The sequence below is a fragment of the Cyprinus carpio genome, chromosome B4, assembly GCF_018340385.1.
Source record: "Cyprinus carpio isolate SPL01 chromosome B4, ASM1834038v1, whole genome shotgun sequence".
NCBI lineage: Eukaryota > Metazoa > Chordata > Actinopteri > Cypriniformes > Cyprinidae > Cyprinus > Cyprinus carpio.
The window spans coordinates 12321617-12346159 of NC_056600.1; the positions used below are offsets into that span (position 1 = coordinate 12321617).

At 35.6% G+C, this 24543-nt stretch overlaps 1 protein-coding gene across 1 annotated transcript in view; it reads left to right on the forward strand.

Annotated features, from left to right (window-relative positions):
- The window catches only part of LOC109078958 (exocyst complex component 4-like), a 114389-nt gene that overhangs the window by 58371 nt on the left and 31475 nt on the right, over positions 1-24543 (forward strand). The window contains exon 11 of the mRNA XM_042722782.1: positions 18358-18577. Coding sequence (XP_042578716.1) covers positions 18358-18577 — 220 coding nt within the window. The remainder of the gene's footprint in view (positions 1-18357; positions 18578-24543) is intronic.

Here is a 24543-nt window from a genome sequence, read left to right on the forward strand (position 1 = left end):
GCAGGTAATAACCCCCGATTAGGCTCTTTATATGAGAGAATGAATGCCGAATACCAGGCCCAGCTCTCTGGAGGAGAAAGACACGAGGAGAGGTGGAAAGCAAATTAAAGAAGCTGAAAATAGGAACGGAGGATGAAGACGGCTGTTTGTGCTCACTTAGCTCTCATGCTGGTTAGATCCCTGCCAACGTTAACCTGTAAAAACGATATGGCATGATTCAATCGCCAGTCTTATGAAAGACAAAATTGCTTGGAACTGAGTCTGAAGTTTTTGAAATGCACAATATGTGTTTGTTTTGTTTTGCTGTTGGAAAAGCAGTTTTTATTGGATTAACAGTGTTTGGACATTTTCCAAACATTTTCCTTTTTTTTCTTTTTTTTGTTGTTTTGTTATTTTTTCTTTTTTTTGGCAAACAGCTTTTATTGGATTCACAGTGTTTTCACATTTTCACATTAAATATTTTTTTTTTTTTTTTTTTGCTTTGCTTTGCATTTTGTTTTGGAAAACAGTTTTTATTGGTTTCAGTGTTAGGAATGCACAAAACGTTTTATGTTTTGGCCTTGTTTGTGTAGCCTATGTTTTGTTTTGTTGCTGATTCCAAAATAATTCAATTCATGATTCTTTTTGTCATTTTACTATATTTACATACTGTATACATATATTTAATGTTTTTTTGTTGTTGTTGTTTTTTGTTTTGTTACTGATTCCTGAAAGTTTCTCTTAGTTATTAATTTTGTAACTTCAGAACAAAAACAGCAAATCAGTACTTTACCATTTTTTTTTATTAAATTAATTATTTGGGGAAAACATATGTAATATATTACATATATGTACTATTTTCTGGGAAAATTTTAATTACCAACCCTAGTGGTATTTGATTAATTCATCATGTTTCTAAAGGTAACGCTGCAGATGTATCTTCCATCTTTATAAATGGTGCTTATTCATGAGTCTGTAGACTTTGGTGTCATAATGTTGCATTAGTGGAATGTGTTGTAGCTTTGGGCAAGCTGGCTGGTGAATCCCTGGTGAAGTCACAGGATTTAAATTTGATTTTAAACATGATTTACTGCAGTTACTCCAGGCTACTCTCTCTTTCTGTTTCATATTGAAATGAATCCTCTGCTGCGTAGCCCTGGTTGCTCTGTGCAGGCTCTGTGAAGCTCTGGCTGGCAGCCTGATTGTGTTGGGGCACTGATACAGCTCACCTTGGCATCCTTCATTATTGTGGGCGGCTCTGTGTCCTCTCTGATGGTACTTTTGGTAAGCGTTAGTTAAGGTAGTGCTGCTAAAATATGCGCTAAAATAGACCAAAGAGAACAGTTAAGGTGTTTATTGCCTAACTGCGATCGCTTGTAAGTTGCTACCATGGGTTTTTTTCTTCAGTTAATGGTTTTAGAGGGCATCAGTGACTTGTGCTGCCCTGGCTTGCTAAGCACATCTCTCTTTCTATCCCTATGGCCTCTCACCTCACCATTAGCAGAAAGTGAGGTTGGATATTTATTTCTCAAACTTTTTAAATAAAATGTTTATGCATGAAGAAAATAAAACATGTTTTAGGCCTGTTATTTTTATGGCATTTTTTTCATGACAACTAAATATATTTCCTGCTCAAATTCTCATTACTGTAATGCGTCCAGGTGTTTACTTTTGAGTTTTTTCCCCCTCATTATTCTCAATTATATTTCTCATTTGATTTTAATAACTGTGATACAGTAATACACTATTACCTTAACCGGAATTTTTTTTTTTTTTTTTTTTTTTTTTTTTTTAGTTAGTCGAAATCAGCATAAAGGCAGTACAAATGTTATTTTAGGGTTAAGGCTGTGATGTACAAATACTCTAAAAGTAATGTCTTTTTTTTTTTTTTTTTTTTTTTTTTTTAAGAATAAATTTTTTTTTTTTTTTTTTTTAAATAAGAATGAGATTTATTTTGACATTACACTAATAAGAACTGTTGAAATATATATGAAAATGAAAATATATCACAATGCACCCGACCTTAAATATCTTAAAAATATGCTGAATTCACTGTAGGCATTAAATTACCCTTGAGAGGTTGTGTGTGATTCACTCAAAAACAGAGAAGTTTTTTTGTCTTTTTTTTTTTTATTAGAGTGCACTAAGAAGTTTAGTTTACAGTGCACACAAAAGTTTGGTTTTAATTTAAAGTGCGCATTGAAGTTTAGTTTTATTTTTGAGTGCATATTGAAATTTAGTTTTTAATTTAGATTACAGTTCAAATTAAAAAATAGTCTAGATTTTAGTTCAGATTACAGTGAACAGGTTTAGTGTTTAGTTTAGTGCACATAAAAGTTTAGTTTAGTTTTTAGTTAAGTATAGATTGCAGTGAACACGTTTAGTTTAGTTTGCACATAAATTTTTTAGTTTAATTTAGTTAACGTTTAGTTTAGAGTGCACATCAAAAATTAGTTTAGATTTTTTAATTTAGATTACAATGGAACAAAGGTTTAGTTTCTAGAGTAAAATTATATATTACAAAATTTTTAGTTTAATTTAGTTAAGAGTGCACATAGAAATTTAGTTTTTAGTTCATTTACAATGCACATAGGAGTTTAGTTTTTATGTTTATAGTGAACGGAAGTTTAGTTTTAGTTTAGAGTGCAAAAAAGTTTAGTTTAGTTTAAAGTGCACGTAGAAGTTTGGATTTTAGTTTAGTTTACAGTGCAAAAATACATTTAGTTTTTAGTTAATTTTAGAGTGTGCATGGAAGTTTAGTTTACTGTACACAACAGTTTTGTTCCTTAAAATTGTTCTTAGGGCAGAATTGTACTACATTTTGCTGTGAATGTGTTTTAGAGCACATACTGAATGGATCTAGTTGCACTGTCAATGCTTGCAGAATAATCAGATACTATGTAAATTTTTCCCCCACCCTGGATTGTGATGCAATATACCCAAATAATTTACATTTTACATAGTATGAGGAAAACAAGTGAATGTTCAAGGAAAGTGTGAAAACGGGAAGGAAATCTAACACAGATCCTAATGGAATCCAAGACAGAGCAGACTATGAGGAAAAAATCCATTACTTGTGATGTTACTGTTTCACTCACGGCAGCCGAATTGGGTGAAATGATGTTAGTTGTGTTGTAATGTGATTTCTGCGATATGCGAATATGAGATTCTAATGGATTTGAGGATATTACAGCAGTCTTTATCTCTAGTATTTATTCCTGCTGGTTGCAAATGCAATTTACTAAGTACGAGGCATCAGTGGGGTTCTGCTTTATGCTCGGTAGGAGAGAGAGGAGGAGGACTGGGGTGATTCTTCAGGGGGAAATGCCATAACAGATGGTTATTGAGAGAGCTGGGGACATTTCAGATGCTGGAGAACTTACTTTGGTCTTGAGTGGAAAGAATAAGAGTTCAAAAGTCTTGAAATGGAGTCTTTTCTCTGATGAAGAGCCATCAGAAGTCTCTGTTTTACTGGCCACATGGATCCCAGGTGCTGGGAGTGATTTTTTCAATCAAACCAGGCAGACAACTGACAAGATCAAGATTGTTCTCTTTCTTTCAGTTTTTCTCCCTCTCTTGCATATGCTTTCTTTTCACAGTGCTATTGTTGCTGTAGAGCAGAATATCTGCCATATTTGACTTTCATTTTCATTTAGCCATGAATTGAGAACTTCAGATGAGCTCCTTTCATTTTCTTGCTCTTTTGGAAATTGAACGTATGGGAAGCCAATTTTAGAGACCGGCAAGACTCTCATTACAGAGTCACCCTACCCATAATGCCTTGCACTTACAGAGGTACCATCCAAAAATCCTCATGTTTTTTTTGCTCAAAGATCAAAATGAAAACTAATAAAGTACAAAGAAAAGCATGTTGCCGTGTACCCAGTTGATTTCATTTAATTGTACATCCGAGAGTTTGCCGTCATAAAGAGTATTCAGAAATCCCATTTCATTAGCTGCCTGTACCAACAGATATTCTTTCAGCTGCTGTTGTGATTGGTGGAGGAGTATAGATGCTTGTTTTTTATTTTGTTCCTAAAACAATTTCAACAAAGACCCACATTTTGCGATATTCTTCTTCCTCCATCATGCAAAAAAAAAATTATACACAGATATAAAACTTATTATAACAAAAAAACTATTCTTGATTAGCATATGCCTGCATCTTTCAAAACGTTTCAATCAAGATTCTTAGTGAATCAACTCTGAAACATGACTGCATGGCACCAATGGAAAGAGTCAAGCAATAGTGTTTCAACTTAAGAAAAAAAAGAGAAGTCAGAATATTTTTTAAGTAGATTTTTTTTATATATTTAATATCAAATTGTCATTTACAAGCCATTTGATGTATAGAATTTGATGTGTTTTAGTGAAATGGGATATTCATATGAAACGAATTTCAGGGAAATTAATTAAATACGTACAGTAATTAAGGCATTTATTTTATTTTATTTTATTTATTTATTTAATCTGAGTAACATGGACCAATGAATTGTGCACAATATAGAATGTACAGTATATAAGGAAGAAAATAGATAATTTAATTATGGCTTTATTATTTATTTATTTAGATTATTATTACAATAGTTTTTCATTATTTTCAAAATTGTTATTGGTGCTAAATGTCATAATTGGTGCAAAATTTGCAAAGTCAGTAGTCAAATTATTTATTTATATATGTGTCTGTATACACACACTTATTATAAATTGTAATATATAATGGGAAAAAAATAAGAATTATTTCAGCATGGTCTTTATCTTCTTTTTCTTCTTATGTGATGTCGACTGATCATAACCCAGCCAAACATTATTTACCCAGATCTCATCTTCTCAACTAGAGTTCTTTCATTTGTCTCATTTATGATCATTAAAAGCACAAAACTAGCTTTGATGGTTATGTTTGTGCTTAGCTTGTTTACCACCTGCTGCTTGCCATAATATTTATATAGCATTCTCCACCGAACACTTCGTCACTCATATCACTCGCTAATCACAGCAGAAGTACTGCCTTATATTATTAGGAGCACACCATTGCTTCCTCCTTCCTCCTTCCATCCACGGACACATTCCGCTTCCTCCTGTTCCCAGTAGCCACAACTCCTGGTAGCCTGTGTTTCTCATTGATCTGGATTAGAACGGAGGAGAGCACAGACAATCACACAGCGTCGCCCTCGGCAAAAATACCCAACTAGTTCAAATGTTGCTCAAGGTTATTCCCTCATTCCACAATCACTCCGCAGGTGCTCTCCAGGCCCTCGAAGATAGACAGCTTCGCATTCCAGCGAGAGGGTCACCTGACCTCATCCACATGCTCTACAGCCGCCCGCGTGCCTGCGAACGTCTGCGGTCCAGCATACCTGCGAAAGCCAGACACGCTGGCCATTTGCACGCTAATGTGAATCATATATATATGACAGCTCGGAGCAGAGGTGATCTCGCCTGTCGCAATTGAATCTCGCTGAGCGAAATACGAACCATATTATTTTGCCTCGAGCAACGGCGCATTCGATGATTGACTCGCCTCTTTCCAATGGCAAAAGCGAGGAAGACGCCAAAGAATGCGATTTTAATAGGTTGCTTTTTGAGCAGCACCTTCTGAATTTAACCAAATCTTGCGGATGCCCTCTGCCCCCCTTGTGACCAAAACAACACAGTATTTGTTTCATAGCCCTGCGATTCCCTCCCTCCATCTCGGCCCTCTTTTTTCATTGTTTTCTTTTCACATCCAATCAACAGCCAGTATACCTCAAACCATTTCAATATATACCACTCGCGCAGATATATGGCGGCAAATGCCTGCTGGGAGAATAACACTCTGGCTTAGAGAGAGAGAGATAGAGAATTGGTTAAAAAGTGAGTTGTAGAGTGCAAAACGAATACGAGGGTGGTAAATATGATTTAGTGTTTTATTCCGATTTTTCAAATGGCTTCCTGAGTGCTATAAGACCAGTAGTGACTTGTAGATTGGTTTCTCTTTTAAGTGCACCTGTGGGTGATGGAAGGAATAGAAAAAAGCCCATATTTCTATTAGAATGATCCTTGCGCTCAGTTCACACGGTTACGATGTGACGCTGTAATGCAGTTCAGTGTTGCGCAGCTTTAAGAGTCCATTGTATGATCTGACCACTATAATGATCTATTGCAGGGGTCACCGGCAAATAACAGCTACCCTTACAAGCTTTAAAGCCCCTTATCTGGCTCTACTCTGCAGTACATCGTCTGGTCTGATGTGAGAAAGCACTTATTTTTAGTCTTGGTGTCTGCTGCAATGCAGTGTAGGGTCTTGGAGGGTGTTAGGAGTAGTTATGCACTCTAGTTTGGCTCTCTCTCTTCGTCTCTGAAAGGAAGGGACAGTTGCATTTAGTGTCTGATGCTCAAGGGGCCTGTAGCGGACTACACTTACAGCAGTGAGTCATACTGAATCATTCACTATGTGTCCACAAATGCTGTATAAATTGGATAAGAGTTGAAAAGAAAAGTTTATCTGTTTCATCTATTGTTTGTCAAAAAGTAGGAGCTTAAAGCCAAGGATCCAGACTGTGTCTGAATTTGTCTAAAATGTGTCAAAAAGAAGAAATTTGAAATCTATTCGCTTTGATGACAGTCTGGAAAACTTTGTGTGTGTCCATCATGTAATTTTGCAAATGTCCCTTTTGGACTTTTTTTCAATTGTTCAGAGCTGTAGTGTTTTCACAACTCACTGAATCACTCAGTCGGTGAATCATTTAGAGTAATTTTTGTGTTCACAGCTGACTCCCTCGATGAATCATTTTTAGTTATCTCTGACTGTAAATAAACCAGGAACCATTATTTGTAAAAAAAAAAAAAACACACAAGTTTGCATAAGTTCTGAATTAAATTATATTTAAACGAAGCATTGAAATGTTTCACACAAAATTCTATTGGTCAGCAATTTTGAAAAAAGTTGTAAGGAAAATTATTTTGATGGAAAACTGTATTATCACTGTAACTTATAATCAACATATATTTGTCAACAATATTTAGACTTTGTTTAACAAGAGGAAATATTTTTTTTTCCTTTATAGTTTAACCAAGTAAAAATGAAGTAAAAAAGGATTTTATTTCAAACCTGAATGTCATTCTTTTTTTTACGTTTTACACAGATTGGGTAATTTTAAAGGGTTCCTCCACCGCAAAATGAAAGCTTTGTCATTATCACTTACCCCCATGTCGTTCCAAACCCGTAAAAGCTTTGTTCGTCTTCGGAACACAATTTAAGATATTTTGGATGAAAACCGGGAGTCTTGAGACTGTCCCATAGACTGCAAAGTAAGTAACACTGTCAAAAACTGTCAACCGCGCTGAGATGATGTGCTGGTTTCTTTCAAATCAAAGTGTAAATACACGTAAAAAACGTATCCTTGTGGCACGGCTGACACAGAAGAGTGTACGCCGCCTGCGTACTGCTCAGATTTGCCAAAATGGTGCTACGCTGATTTGGAAAGACACAGAGGAGAGGAATTGTTGAATAAAGTCGTTATTTTTGTTTTCTTCGTGTACAAAAAGTATTCTCGTCTCTTCTTAACGCTACGGTTGAATCACTGATGGCACTATTCCGACGATGCTTTTCATACTTTTCTGGATCATGCCAATATCTTAAATTGTGTTCCAAAGATGAAAGAAGCTTTTACGGGTTTGGAACGACATGGGGGTAAGAGAAAAAGGACAAAATTTTCATTTTGGGATGAAGTAACTCTTAAACTGTAGCTGGAACCCACTCTACTTTAGTTTGATTATAAATGCGCATATAAACACACTTATTGTTGCCTGTAGTTGTCTGTAATGTGCGATAATGGGGAAAAACGGATGTCAGTAGAGGGCATTGTTTGGGCTGTAAAACAGTGTTAACGTCCTCCTGCCAAAATCCAATGTTTGTACACCAACACCAGACGAGGTGTTACTGAGCACAGACTTTCTAAAGTTCAGCCGACGCTCCACGGAGAGCGTTTCTTGAGTTCACGTGTTCGTACAGTCTCTACTGTCACCTCAGAGGACCAGCCTTCACTGTTTTCCACGGCCGGCACATAAATCATAAAGCTGGCCCTGGGCCGCGGTCTTTGGCAAAGCCTCTGTGATTTAATTAAGTCCTTCTCCTCAGCAGAGCCCTAAGGAGCTGGAACGTTGGAGCACTTACTGGGTTCTTTCAGTAGGAGACGCTGAGCTCTAATTGAAGGAGCTCTAAATTGCTTGGATTCCTGTTCGCCAATGGGATAGGATGATGACCTACCCGTGCTATTGGCTTTATAAAACTCGAGAACCCCCTCTTGCACTGTTTAGTGAGCAGTCGCAGCTTCTATTAAGAAATGGGACATAGCGATTCGACCATTTTGTGGCCTGAAAGGGAGCTTGATTAGACCAGATCCCAAGGGGGGTTGAATTGTTAAGCTGGTAGTGTGTCAATCAACACTCCTCGCCCTTTTAACCGCACAATCACTTGCCTTCCCCTGGCTCGTACGCACACTCACGCTGTTATCGCCTCGTGCGTGATGCCATTCGCCCATGCAGGCTTCCATTAAATGCAGGCCACTCCCAGCTTCTGCTCTAATGGCTCAATTTGCAGAGTTTCCTCCTTCGCTCAGACCACACAGGGTAATAACAGCCCTCCGCTGCTCTGAAAACAAATGCTTTCAGAGGAAAAAAGACTGACAGGTTATTATCCAGTCCAAATGTGCGGTGGGCTGCTTTGGGAGGCAGTGATGTGTGTTTTTAAAGGCCACATTAAGCATTTAGAGGTGGAATAATGGTGTATTGGGTTCACATACTTTTTATCTGATTGTCGACGGTAGGAAAACACAGTCTGCTTAAGCAAATAGCATACAAACAATGATAGATTTTCATCTTTTTAATTGAAAGCACTTCACGGTGGATTGTGACAAAAGTATGTGAACCCCCGTTTTCGAAATGGCAGAATGCAAAAGATGTTTTAAGCAGCGGTCTAATGTTGGTCCCCATTGACTTTCTTTGTATCATATTGTTATGCAAATGAAAGAAAATCATACAGATTGTACAATGTGAGTGAGTAAATGATGGCAGAATCTCAATTTTAACCTTCCAATAACCTCAGCTAAATGTTTCCTGTAATTGCAGATCAGACAATGGTCAGGAGAAATTTTTGCACCATTTCCAAAACAGTTTTAGTTAAGCAATATTCTTGGGATTTCTGGTCCAACTGATTTCTTGAGGTCAAAGCATCACATACTTTTTTCCTCAAACTGTATATGCATAAAAAGAGCGCAGAGGAGGAGAAACTAGACAGTGGGAGGGAAGGATATGGAGAACTGGGCGAAAAGGCAATGCAAAGAACGTGAAAGTGAATCAGGAAGGGTAATTTGTCACCACTGGGACATGTCAGCCAAACGAGCCGATCTCATTTCCTGTTGACTGCAGGAATCCAAGCCCCTGGTCTTCTTTGTGTGATAGATTTCACCTAGTTTAATTGGCCTCAAACACCGCTTTCCCTCTCGCTCGCACACTTACATTTTCATACCTCAAATAGCCAAATTTGTCGGCCCTAAACAACATTTCATAATTTCCACCAGAAATGCGGCTCATTACAAACTGCTCTCTTTGGTTTGCCGCTTTTGTTTTTGTAAATAATGATGCTGTTAAAAAAAGGAGAGGAAATTGAGAGAAAAAGCAAGAGGGAGAAAAGTGAACTACTTTGTGACTCTGGCAATGTATCGCGTTTGCTCTCTGATTTCTGCCTCCATGCGTTTTAATTAGCGAGCCGGTCCTTTCCTTTCCGTCCTATACCCATCACTCTACCTTTGGTGAGCCGATGTATGTGTGTGTGTGTGTGTGTGTGTGTGTGTGTGTGTGTGCATGTGTCAGACAGCAGGAGGTCTCAGAGCTAGTGGGTGTATGTGTGGGTTGACCGCATTCATTTACCTCACCGCTGTCTTTGTAGGAACGTGACGAAAGCTAAATACATCGCACGGCGAAGTCGGTTTCGATAGTAACCCAATAAATGCAATCTTAATGCTTTCTAAAGACAGTTTCCCTTCGTTAAGGTGGCTGAAGAACTGACTACACAGATATGTAAACAGAGAACTGACATACTGCCATCTAGTGGTTCGTTTAAGAATTCTAGTGGCTTGCTCTTCATGCTCATTTATAATTAGACTTTACATAGATTTAACCATGTGAGACCTACAGAATTATACTCTCTCTCTTTTTTGACTAATACATTATTGGCTTTGTAATTGAGATGAGGCATCAGCTATTAAAAACCTGCTTTTGAAGCAATATTAATTATGGTCTATAAATTCCATAAAATCATCCCACACAGCAGTATTTTTTACGATCATTGAAAGGTGACTTCTCATTGTCGCTGTGGTGAATATCCTCTACTCGTTATATTATGACAAGGTAAAAAAAAGGTCATAAAATATAGAAAGATATTTCTGAAAATATACATCTGATCATAAAAAATATTCTGGAAGGGCAGATGTGAAATCAAAATATTAGGACTGTCATTTGATTAAAAAAAAAATCTTAAATTAATTACATGTTATGTCAGTTAATTGTACATATTTGCTAAAAAAAAAAAAAAAATTACTGACAAAAACCCTCCAGATTATGATAATTTGAAGACATTAAATTATTGTAGCAGATGAATATTGATTAAAAGTGGCTTATGTCAAAATATTGTTTGTTTTATGTTCTTATAATTGAATATAGACCTAATAATGGCATGCATCAAGTCCACAGCAAGTGTTTTTGATTTAGTAAGTAAATGGAACTAAATATGCATTTTATTTATGTATTTATTTTTACACTAGATGGACTGTTTTTCAAGTACTATTTTACAACCCAGTGCATTTCAAGACCCCTGCATTTTCTTCTGTTCTCTTGCACTCCGTCTGGCTTTAATACGCAATAACGATTTTCTGAATTCATTTTGGGCTGCTTTGCATTTACAGTAAGTGTTACTTCAAGCTTGAATTGCCCCAATTGTAGCAGAACATACACTGCCATTCAAAAGTTTGGGCCAGAAACTCATACATATATATATAAACATAAAATAGATAAAAAAATTTAATAAATACAAATACAATAACACAAAAGAAAATTAAAATTTTCACACAAATATATACAAACACATACATAAAAAAAAATAGTTCACACTTTGAAATCATGCTATCCAAATTAATTGCAGCACAAAGTCACAGTAATAGACAATTATAATGATTAAGGATCATGAAGATTGGATTGAAAATTCAGCTTTACCATCACATACATTTTAAAATACATACATTAATTTAAATGAAAAAATGTCTTAATATTACTGTTTTATTGTCTTTTATTATAAATATTGCCCACATTCAATTAAGATTTTTACCTCATAAAGAAAAAGATTTAAAACTGATTTACAAAGGACTGTCATTTAAGAAAAAGATTTAAAACTGATTTACAAAGGACTGTTCCTTGAGGCAATAACAAAGCTTAAAATCTGTTTAGACTTTTATGTCTAGATATAAAATGTAGTAGAAAAGCAGAAAAGTTGGTGAAACTGTGACACCTGGCGAGTCTGACGGCTTGTACGTGTTTTGTGTGTGAGCACTCTGTTTATGTCCTCAGTGTTCTCTCTCAGATCACATAAAGCTCTCTGTCAGTTTTCAGAAGTGAATATTACACCAGACTGCAGCATGTCATGTTACACAAGCCAACCTGCCGGGCTGTTGAGCCAACCACAGACAGCAAACCTCAGTGCACTTTACTCTTATTAAAAATGACTCAGCTACACTATCCTTCATGTCCTCCCTCACCCTTTTGTTCAATAATCTTCAATAAAACACAAATACATACATATTTATACTACAAGGATGGTTTAATTACTGAGCTTGTAATTGGTTTGGAGGGGAGAAATACAGGAAGTGGCTGACGTACCATTTTCTGTGTGTGTGTGTGTGTGTGTGTGTATTCACAGGCACTGCTCTCTGCACACAATAATCCAGTGAAGGCCTTGGGCACAGACATCTGCTTTCTAATGACAGTTAATTAGATGCTGTTGAGCGCAATCAGAGGCAGTCAGCGCTAATAAACTGGGACTCAGTGTGTGTGCAATGTTTCTCGGTCTGTGTATGTCTGTGAGAGAGTTTACAGGATGAGGGCTTTGATTTAGAAGAGTCACATTCTATGAGTTGCTTTAGACGTCAGCCAGTGAATTGAGCCAAACATTGCAGTAGAGACCAGTGAAGAATTACTTTTCTGTTAAAGCTTGTTGTTGAATCAAAGATGTTGAATCGAAGGTGCTGACAGATCCAACTATTACTGAGAAATATTTTACCAACTACAAGTATTTATCTAAATCTAGTTGGCAACAATATTTTATTATTTAACTTTATTTAATTATATTTTTTATGGATGGTTACTAGGGTTTTGCTTTGCAACTGCTAAAGTGTTATGAGGATTTTTTTTTTTTTAATCACAGTGGGATGCGGTTGCTACTGTAGGGTGTTCTGGGTGGTTATAAAATGGTCCCAAATATGTACATCTAAACACTCGGGGTTGGAATTTATTCATATCCCTAATTGTGAGTGTGAGAAATGGAAATAATGAATCTTTTGACCACACACAGGCTAAAACCTCTGTTTATTCACAGTAGAGTTATACTGGTTATACTATATTTCCTAGTTCTCTGGACCCTCATCAGATGTTGATAATGTTTAATTTCTGTTATCCTCTGGATGGATCAAGATCATCCATCAGTGAATGGTTATGTCCCGATCACACTGCAGTAATTGTATTTCAGTAAAGAATGTAAAGGAGCCCAGCTCTGATTACATGCCATAATCCCCTTATTAGCTGTAAGTTATGCTTACAGACATCTCATCCTGCTCTGAGGGGGGCTCAGTATGGTGACTGTTCCTGCTCTGATCCCACATCAGTTTTTTTTTTCACCCGTTACATGTAAACACAACAACAATACTGTTACAGTGTTTTCTTTCTTTTCTTTTCTCTTTCTTTCTTTCTTTCTTTCTTACTTTCTTTCTCGATAAACTTGTGACTTGTTAATTAAGATTTCACAGACATGGATAGCCCACGCTGTGCAGTTGCCAAGGTGTCTTCATGGTATCTCTGTGGAGATGAAGGTCCAGCTGTGTTTGTTGTGCTCTGGAGCTTTCAGACATTTTGTCCTCGTTTTAAAACACTTTGGGGGTTTTTATGATAAGACTGTTAGGCAGCCCCTTATTGAATTTTCAGAATTTGAAAGTTGCCTTTTCACTGTCTGCAACCTTTGGATTCTGTTGTTGTAATTTGCTATTATATTGTATATATATTATATTTAGGGCTGATAACGTTAATACATGTGATTAATTCAAAAATCCTTAATGTGTTCAAATTATTTAATGTAATTAAAGTCGATCATGCCCTTTCAAGCCACTAAACTCCGGGAAAGTTTCTAGTCAAATGATCCAGTAAGCAGATGCATTCAAACAATCAATCCATAACAGCGCTAATGTAAAGATGGCTGATTACATCAGAAATGGTGGAGAGAATAAAGGCTCATGTTGCATTTTCAATAAATTGCTCATTTCAGTGTGTTTTGCTTTAAAACACAAGCTCTGTCATTGTTTCGAAGAGTGGAGGAGTTGTACAGTAAGCAACGCATATCTGATATGTCTGATATATTGATGCACAAACAAACCATGTATGCGCACTCAAGATGCACAGATCACATTGTATTTATACACATTTCAGTACATTCATGTTGTTTCCACACACATTCAGGATAATGTTTTGATTTGTCATATGTATGTTGCTGTTTAATAATTCTGAATGGCTCTGTGTTCTGTATAAGCAATCAGCTCTAGGCAGTTGGATTAGTTTTTTTTTTTTTTTTTTTTTGGCATCTCCATGTGGTCCTGTTCAGTATCACAACTTGGCTTGTCTACTATACACATACTATACACTATGAATTCTGAAATTTTTTATTAATTTATTCAATTTTATAATTTTTTTGTATTTTTTGTTATTTATTTTTATTTCTTGTTTTATTGTGCATAAATGTAAATGGACTTATACAGCTCACAATATTAAAAAAAATAATAATATAATATAATAAAAAATTATCTCACACTTTTTTTCACAAAACTACACACTACACAAAAATTATATGTGTTCAGATCAAAATAAAAAAAAAAAAAAAATATATATATAATTATCATGTCACACCCATACATTTAGTTGTAAAACATTGCATCCAGATTTTAATACATTTTAACACACAGGTGAAATCGAATCCAGAAATTCCTCTTCCATAGAGAATCACAACTGAAATGGAAATGAATGGCTTCTCTGATCTATAGATGGTCTACCATCTACAGCCCTTTCCACACTGAGAGCGATGCGAAAAAGGGAGGTGAATCGCTGACGAACGGTGCTTTCATACCGAACGCGAAAAGATTGTTAGCCTTCTGCTTATTCACGCCTGCATGCTAGGTGGCGCCGACAAACAATGCATGTTTCCTCAGATATGTATCTTGTAAATAGATTTAACATCATCCGCTACTCAATATACAGCATTAAATTAAGATAAACAAGGTTCTATACCAGAAACAAACTATATATAATGCTTACAAGAATAGGCCACATCCTACAATATCATTAGAAGTTCAATTAGCATCGGTGTATGTAATTATTCATGTATTTGCTTACCCACTTTAAACCATCATTGAGTGCTTGTAATAACTTTCAATTGTGATCCTGCACGAATATTAAAAAAAAAACAGACACATGCACTCTTTGTATGTTTAATAATGCTACACTACTAATATTTGTCATAAAGATTCTTTGTTGCTATAAAAATACAATGAGCTACATACAAAACACATACAGAAAATATATCGTCAAAATCATATGTCTGTTTGCTTTCGTATTTCATGTGTAGAAAAAGAGTGAACACGCTCTGGGTCATAACACTGACGCTCGTTGAAGAAAATGGACGGTGCTCTACAGATCACATAATTCAGTGGACAATTAAAGGGATACTCCACCCCAAAATGACAATTTTGTCATTAATCACTTACCCCCATGTCGTTCCAAACCCGTTAATAGCTTTGTTTGTCTTCAGAACACAATTTAAGATATTTGGATGAAAACCGGGAGGCCTGTGACTGTCCCATAGACTTCCAAAGTAAATAACAGTGTCAAGGTCCATAAAAGGTACGAAAGTCGTTATCAGAATACTCCATCTGCCATCAGACATGCAATCTGGGTTATGTGAAGCGCCGGGAACACTTTTTGTAAGCGAAGAAAACAAAAATAATGACTTTATTCAACAATTCCTTTGTTAACAGTTTCCTCTGTGTCTCTCCATATCACCGTATGCTGCGTATGCTCTTCTGTGTCTTCCACGCCACAAGGATCCTCGGTTTTCTTTCAAATTAAAAGCTAAATGAATGTAGAAACAGTGCATCCTTGTGGTGCTGCTGATACGGAAGAGCATACGGTGATAAGGAGAGACACAGAGGAGACAGTTGACTGTCGACTTTTTCGCACGCAGTGTGGAAAGGCCTTAGCATCATAAGCAGTAAAAATGTAGTTTAAGTATTCATTATGTTTACTACTAATGCAGATATTTAAAAAAAAGTGAGTGATTAGAATGTGGCATTTATGCATGGATTCTTCTACTGTTGTCATAGTGAAAATTGTGACTATTCTTAGCAGGGCTTCTAGTGAGCCCAGGTAACGATGGAAGAACAGAATCGAGTTTTGAACTATCCTCATTCTCCTTTTCCATCCTTTTCCTCTTGACTCAGTTTTCAAACATCTCTCAGCACATTCAAGCCTGATTACACACTCACATGCTGTTCACACATCTTATGCGATTGCAGAGAGGAGTGTCCAACTTCTCCAGCTGCCTAACGCAGCGTGCCACAGATCAAACACAGAAAGAGAGTGTTTTACTACTTCTTGCCCAGTAGGGTGAACAATTTTAAGTTTGTCTGCTGTTCCTTTCATTAGCACTTAAACAAAGCTCCAGACGATGACTACCATTGCAAATGTAACAAAATCTAAAAAGTGAACAATATGGCAATATGAATTTTCTTGCATTTCTCTGACTTTTTTCCAGGCTGTTCTGTGGGTCTTCCTTTATCACATGCTTCTGTTATGACGGTCACTGTAGTCACGCTCACAATGTCCCTGATGCATTTTTCTTCTCTGAATTTGGTTGAAGCAAAACTAGATTAGCTGAGAGAGCCAACGAGCCTTTATGGCAGCTGTCACCTTCCATTTACCTCATAAGACCAGTGATCAGACAAACTTATGAAATGAAATATTAACACAGTGAGGTGATCACATGAAGGCTGTGCCCATGTTATGTGTATATGTGCCGCTGTGTGCACGTGTGTCTATTAGACAAGTGAGAGCGAAAGTAAGAGACACCATCTGGTGTGAATAATTCTTATTGAGGACATTTATATTGGTGACATAATGAAGTGGAGATTGAGCTATTATCTTTGTCTGTATTTCGAAACCATGCCAAATTATTCAAGAGGGTCCTGAGAAGCCCTGCCATATATTATATACAGTCCCGGCTGCAGAATTACGTGATGCACAGAACAAATTTGAACTGAGACACTTCAATTACACTATACAATTTGTCCCCACTTTTCTGTCTGGAAGTTTATAGTTCCTCATTTTAAAAATTAAAGCTTGCCTAAATGGTCATTGGTGCTGATAAATTGTTGTACTGATTAGAGATGCACCATTTTTAAAGTTCTGGCCAATACCGATAATTATGTAATTATGTATAATTATTTACATACCATGTAGTAATATATGCCTGTTTTAAAAAAAAAAATTATATTTATTATGAGATTTGCTTAAGATTAGATTTAATGGTGTAATAAAATTATTTGTTTTTAAATATTAACTTTAAGTGAGTGTTAGATGAGAGCAAAGGTAATCTAAATGTAAAATATGAGAAATTATCATGATCATGCAGAATTTAATATCCAATATTGACTAATACGTTAAATAAAAAATCTCCAATATCGGCCGATAATCGATACAGTACCGATATATTGTGCATTCTTACAGTAACACTGGTGTTTTTGATATAATTTTTACCAATAACTTGAACTCATATGGTGTTTCTTAAAATATGCATAGTGAGAAAAATAAAAAGATTTTAAAAAAACACACTGTAAATCGGCCGCAGCGGCCAATTTTTCTCTTATTAGGTATTTTGGTTTTTATTAGTGCTGGACAACGATTTAAATTCTAAAGTAGAACAATTTTCTGCAGTTAATCACATTGTGATGCATAAAATTCAATAATGAATTCTAAAGTAGTGTATTGTGCACTTTTTTCATTTAAAAGTACTGCTATATGAACAAAAGTGCAATAACATTTGGTTTGCAAACACTTATTATTATTTAGAATTATTGCAGCAGCTTTTTATTACAGAAGTATTCCTTTTACATAGTAGTAGTTAACATACAGTATTTCTTGTAAATCTCAACTTAAACATTAATGTAATCAAATTAAATATAAAACCAAAGCTATTTTGCCACTGCCAGGGCATTGATGTTCTTATAGAAAATATTTTATAGTTTGTTATGGAAAAACAAGTTATTAAGTTAAATGCTGTGGTACAGTTGTTTCTTACTGAGGGCTGAGCCATGCTTCCACTGTTAATGTCTCACACACAAACACACATTCACGTGCACATGTGTGGATGGGCTCCCCTCTGCTGGGTTGACTAATTGGCTGTGTAGTGCTGAGGGAGGTGTTTAGAGTCGGGGGGTTGTGCAGCTGTAGTCTCGTAGTGATAAATCAGCGTTCCTGCTGATCTATGAGCCACTGTCTGCTCGTAAGCAACGGCCCGTCCCTGCTCAACACCTGTCTTGTTCCCTCACCGACACACATGGTGTATGTGCAGTACTTAAAAGCCAGAAATGGAGCATATATGTGTGTTTTTCAATTCTGAGGCCACACTGAAAAACTGGGATTCAAACTTCAATTTTAAACTAGAACAGAAAATTATGACATTCAATTATTTTAAATTTAATATTAATATTATTTAAATGTTTTATTTTTTCTTAAGCTTTTACCTCAAGTTGCTATATACCAATAATATAATTTGTAATTATATCATTTTTATGTTAAGAACATGTCAATTTTCAATCAATTAAATGCAAAATAAAACAATATTGGAGACATGCCAAAAAGTGATTGGGACACAATACAAGTTGGATTCAAACCCAAATTTCCCACATCAGCACCACTGCACAATGTGCCAACCAATAAGCCTCAACTCTGACATATGCAAACTTAGTCAAACTTTGCATAGACATGTCTACTTTCTCTAATTTAATGAAAATGCTTTGTTTTCCATGTCATCAGGTTCATTCAGGAGATCGAGTCCCGTATGGGTCCAGCTCAGGCCAAGCAGTGTCAGCTATGCACCTTCCTCACCTACTACATCAATGACCTGTTCCTCAGCCAGGTCCGCACCGAGACCAATAAAGAGATTGAGGCTGTGACCAAAGTGTCCGACCCACTCAAAATCCTGGCCAGCGCTGACACCATGAAAAACCTGGGCGTTCAAAGACCTCTTCTACAGGTATCTTGTCTTTTTTTCTTTTTAAAAAATCCTTAAAGGAACTTCTTGTGATTTTTCAGAAAATGTATAGGTGCACACATACATAGAAAAATAGTACAGCCTTATTTTTCTCCCTCTCTTCTTCCCACTCTCCTTCCCTTTCATTAGTCGATCCATTTATTAGACTAACTGTTCAAACAGCATTTGCCTACCGGTCAAGTGTACAAAAGCCTGGTCTGATTGTTTTCTCTTCTGAATTACACAGAGGGGGAAGGTTATTTTTTCTTTTCCCGTCTCTTCTCCTTCACCCTCTCGAGAGTGCCGATAAAGGCCACCTACCCCCCTATCACCCTACATCATAATTGAAGCTGAAATTGTGTTTGATCCTAGCTGACCTGGAATCAGCAGTTAAGTGCAGCTTATATAACACACAACGCGGCACTGTGGCGACCAGCTGCAAGCTGTCCGTCTCTCCCAGGGCTGCTTCCTGGCAGCACAGGAAGTGCAAGCTTTTATTGCCATAGAGACCACAGGATGTGCTTAGTTCATCAGCTAAGGGAATGAGTACTGTCTCACTTCTCACCTTTCCAGTATTTGCTTGTTGTTGTAGTTTACATGCTCCTTACGGAATCATTTTAAAATATAAGAATTATATTATATTATATTATATTATATTATATTATATTATATTATATTATATTATATTATATTATATATTTAAAAAATGCAATTTTAAAATAAAGGATTAATTCATTCATTCATATTAAATAAAAATACATTATATAATATTATAAAATACAATTCATACTATAATACACAAAAAAATACAAAACCATAATATATTTTTGTGAATGACATTATATTATGCAATTTTAAAATATAGGATAGTGGTGATTTTAAGGTTATTATATTATAATATATTATAATTTAAAATGATATTATATTAAAAAATAATAAAATTTTAAAATAGAAGATAGTGGTGATTTTATATTATTTTCTATTATAATATATTATGATTTAAATTGCCATTTTAAAAAATAGTTATTTAGCTTTTAAGATTATTATATAGTATTAGATTAGATTACAGAATCATTATAAAATTATAGATATTATATTATTATATAGTATTAGATTAGATTATATAATCATTATTATATTATATTATATATTATTTTACATTATTAGTATTGTTTTATTTTAGTACTGCCTTAAAGAAGCTCCCTAACAGATATTGTCTTCTATGTTTAGCAATGCATGTTTCTGTTTGTTCCTGAGTGTATTCATGTGCAATTGTGCATGTACAACTGAGTTATTTGAATGTCTTCCTGCTCTCTGAATCCATGATCTGGTCAATTAACCTCATGAGAAGCTCTCTTTGCAAATATATGAGAGCAAGAATGCACTTGTGCTGAGTGTGATGAGTTTAGCGGTCTGTTATAACTCAGATGAGAGCCATTATGGGCCCCCTTACTCTTTAAACTGAGACCTGTCATCTCAAGGCTCTCCAAGTTGTGTGTTCATGTGTGTACGTCTTAGCATTGCTTTCATTTTGAGAACAGTGGCAGTTCATTACAGAGGGGAAGGCACCAAAAGCTCACAGCCATTTGTTTACGATTATGATTTCTCCTTAATGAGGACTGCGGCATCTTGCTAATTACCCTGCTGGGCTAATGAGCGACTCTCTGGATTGCGGGAGCTCCATAAAATGCTCTTTTGTTTGGGATTTTTTTCCTTTTAATTACCTTTAATCAAAGGTACCGAAGCTTTGCTCCTGACAGCTCGCGTGGCACGTCCCCTCCCGGCCTTTCGCTTTGTACTGTTGTAGAACCCTTTCCTGGGTCGTGATCTGTGTGTGTTAGAAAGAACGAGAGAGTTTGCTCTTCAGAGGCACTCTAATGAAGCTCTTCATGAAGAGCTGTATTAGTGTGTGAAGTTGTTTGTGTTCTCACAGACTTTGCAAAGTGCCTGTTGATTTTGAACTTCACAGAGGAAATAAAATCGGCATGGCGTTCGGAAAGCATTGGCTTCGCATCCATGTGCATCAAGGGCCAAAAGGAACATTTGCCAAGCACCAAATGCGGTTAAAATTTGGCTTTAGTTAATAAATAAAATTTTACTCACCAAATGGCCTGTTAAATTTCAAGCAAGTTAAATAGTTTTGAGTGTGAAGCTCACAAAGACTGCATTATACTTTTGCTACAGTAAAAACAGTAATATTGTAAAATAGTAATAACATTTAAATGAACTGTTTTTAACTTTTCTGTTTTAACATGAATTTTATACACCCCACTGAGCTCTGCATTAGCATATAATCACCTAGAACAGGTGCAAAGCAAGACTGAAGAGCAGTTTGACAGTATGTATATTACTTCCCTTAATGTCTGTATGTTTCTGACAACAAAATACATGGAAAAGTCAGCTTCAGCTTCATTTCTGAAGTTATTTTAGGAGTATGAACCTAAAGTTTAGTTTTCCAGCTCCCAGCGTTCAGTGCTGTTCGTCATTGAGAAAGTACAAGACTAAATTTGACCCTCCTCTCAGATTGAACAGCCATCCATCCTGTGAGAAGCCGTGAAGTTGAGTGAGGTTTCTCTCCAGATTGTCTATTGCCTCAGTGATGCATTGTAGACCAAATGGAGAAGGCAAATGGTGCTTAAAGTAGTGCTCTCCTGTGGTCAAGGAAATGATGACAAAGAGATGTGGGTGTGTGTTTATGGGTGCATGTCGGTGTATTCCAGGTGCCATGGCTCGGATGTTACAGCAGGTGTTTTATGAGAAATCAGCCTGGGAGAAGTGGAGCATTGATCCGTGGGGAAAGGGGGTTTTCTTTTAGTTTCACAACATTAAATATACCGCTCTTTGCCATCAGGAACCATGTTAACACACACACACACGACTCCATGTACTTAAGGTACTGCAAAGAAAAAACTCTCAGGACAGATTTTATGTCTGTTGTTGTCAGCATTTTTAAAGCTGACCAATTTTGCCATAACTAGGGTTGCCAACCGTTCCGTATAATATGGAATCGTCCCGTATTTAAAGCATCAAAGAAGCATTCTGTATGAAAACTATACGGGACGCAGTTAGTCCCGTATTTAAGGCATATGCCGTATGACCACCTAGACCATATGAATAACAAACTCTAAACTAAGAATCAATTATTCTTTTTCAAAAGTGTTTGATTTGTGAGCATAGCCTTTCGAGGGAGGCTTTAAGACAAAGCGGAATCCTCTCCCAGCTGGTTGCTCACGCTTCACAGCGAGTGGGACTCGCGCTAACAGAGTTAAGTTTTTTAACGTCCGCGTTTCAACTTGAACTAATCAGTTTGGGTGAGTGCAAACAACGTGATTCCAACATCCAGCCATGCAAGAAAACGTACATTTTAGCTGAGGGAAGACATAATCAGTAAGGAAAGTCGTCTTTCTTTAATGTAGGTAATGTTCTTAAATACCTAGATAAACTTCCAGCGTATTCTTAACCTTAAATATCATTCTTAAACACAGAATGACCAATGAAGTGTCAAGCACCCAAAGCAGTACATATTAATTCTATAAGTTATCTTTAATTGAAAAATATGTATTTCCATTTCCATTTATACTGTCTGTAGTTGGCCTACTGTATAGCTATTACACACACATGCAAATCAGAAGTCAGAAAGAGCTTTATTGCAAAGTATGTCTGCACACAAGCTTCCAGAAAACAGACACAACAACAACACAGAAACAAAACAAAAAATAAGATGTAAACAGATAATAAAAAAAAAATTAAGAAAAAAAAAGTAATTTTGTGAAATAGCCTATTATTGCAATTTAACATATCAGTTTTATATTTTAATATACTTCAAAATATAATTTATTCCTGTAAAGCCATGCTGAATTTTCAGCATCGTTACTTCAGTCTTCGGTATGATCCTTGGACCTGTGATATTTTTTAAGGATTGTTTGATAAATAAAAAGTATAAAGAACAGTATTTATTCAAAATAAAAATTTTGTGTTAAATATACACTACTTTTCAAAAGTTTGGGGTGAGTACATATCTTTTTTTAAAGAAACTTTTAGAATACTTTTATTCAGCAAGGATTAAGGTGTTAAATGGATAAAAAGTTATATTGTTAGAAAAAAATTCTATTTTGAATAAATTCTGTTGTTTTTAACTTTACAAAAAATATTAAGCAGCACAACAGTTGATAATATTATCAACACTGATAATAAATCAGAATATTAGAATGATTTCTAAAGGATCATGTGACTCTGAAGATTGGAGTAATGATGCTGAAAATTCAGTGCTGTGTCAGAAATAAATTAATAAAGATTATATTTTAAAGTATAATAAGATAGGAAACCAATATTAGAAATTGCAATAATATTTTACAATATTACTGTTTTTCTGTATTTTTGATCAACCAAATTCAGTCTTGATGAGCATAAGAGACTCCATCCTCTTCCAAACATTACAATTCTAAAAGATATATACCCGTTTATATATATATATATATATATATATATATATATATATATATATATATATATATATATATATATATATATATATATATTATTCTGTCCCTTATTTTTCTATGAAAAACCACGATTGTCCCTTATTTTCCTTTTCTGAAGTTGGCAACCTTAACCATAACCCAGTGTCACCTTTTCCTTCTATAAACTTGTCACCTAAATTTAATTTTGTTGGACAACCACCGTAATCAGGGTAGGCATTTATATATTTAAATAAATCATAAAATCATATGTAATGTGTAAACGTATTTTGTATAACTAAATGCATTTATAAATAACATTTAATTTAAATATTGTGTTTGTATGTGTGTGTGTGTGTGTTTTAATAATACTGAAAAATAACATTTTTATGCAGATTTCATCCCCATTTTGAAAACATTTTGTTTTAAAAACATGTTTTCTATGTTGAAAAATTAACTTCAAGGTAGAATGACATTTAACAGATTGTACTTATAGTAATCACATGCTTGTTTTCATTTGCTTAAAATTAAATATAGACGACGCAATGCGACCATTTACTGATTATTTGGAAAAGGTTGTTTTTCAAAGGCTAATCTTAATGGAGAGTAGACATTTAGTTTAATTGTTAAACTTAATTAAAAACAATACAGTTTTTTTCTGTGTGTAATGAAAGGTTGGAGAATGGTTTCTTGGCACATATTAGAATTGACAGCCGTGTGCTCTGGCAGAGAGAGATGTTACTGCATTAGCATTACCAGTTGCAATTTCAAGCACAGGGCTTGTTTAAATACAGACAAGCCCCTGCTATCAGTGCTCCTGTGCCGGAAGTTGGAGTTGGCTGTCCTCACTTTGTCTAGTATGATAACAAGGCCAGTGATATCAGAAGGCCTGGCTATCCATGCTCTGCCTGCTCTCGGCCTTAAAGTCCTCTCCAGTTCTTTCTCTCTGCTGATCTGTTTCACTGATGCTATCTGCAGGTCCTGTGCCCACTGATTGATTTATTTCATTAGAAATGTTTTGAGGGGGTCACTGTGCAGCTTGTTTGGAGATTGGCTCTATTAATCTTCCCCACCACAGGATCTACGGTGCTGCTTACAGGGGCCGCATGTCCAGACACCTTGAGAATCAAGAGTGCACTTGGTTTTAGCTGATGTTAGTGAAAAGTGGCCAAAATATTGAGAATTGGTATTTGGTTACAGTTTATATTATTCATTCACACTCACTAATGCAAATGTAATTATATTTGATAATTATCAGTATTTTTATTGTTAACTAAAACAATTTTTTTTTTTAATAAAATTGAAATGAGGTAAAATAATGTGTTTTATTCACGAGTCTGTTTTTAGAGACGTGATTTACTGTCTGTCTGTGCCATTCAGTCAAAGCTCATTGTGAAATGTGGACTTGAGCTGCCACCAGTACTTTGCTAATGAAGCTGACCTTTTTAATCACACTGTATTCACTGTCAACACACACACACACACACACACACAGCCCTACACATCAGTCTA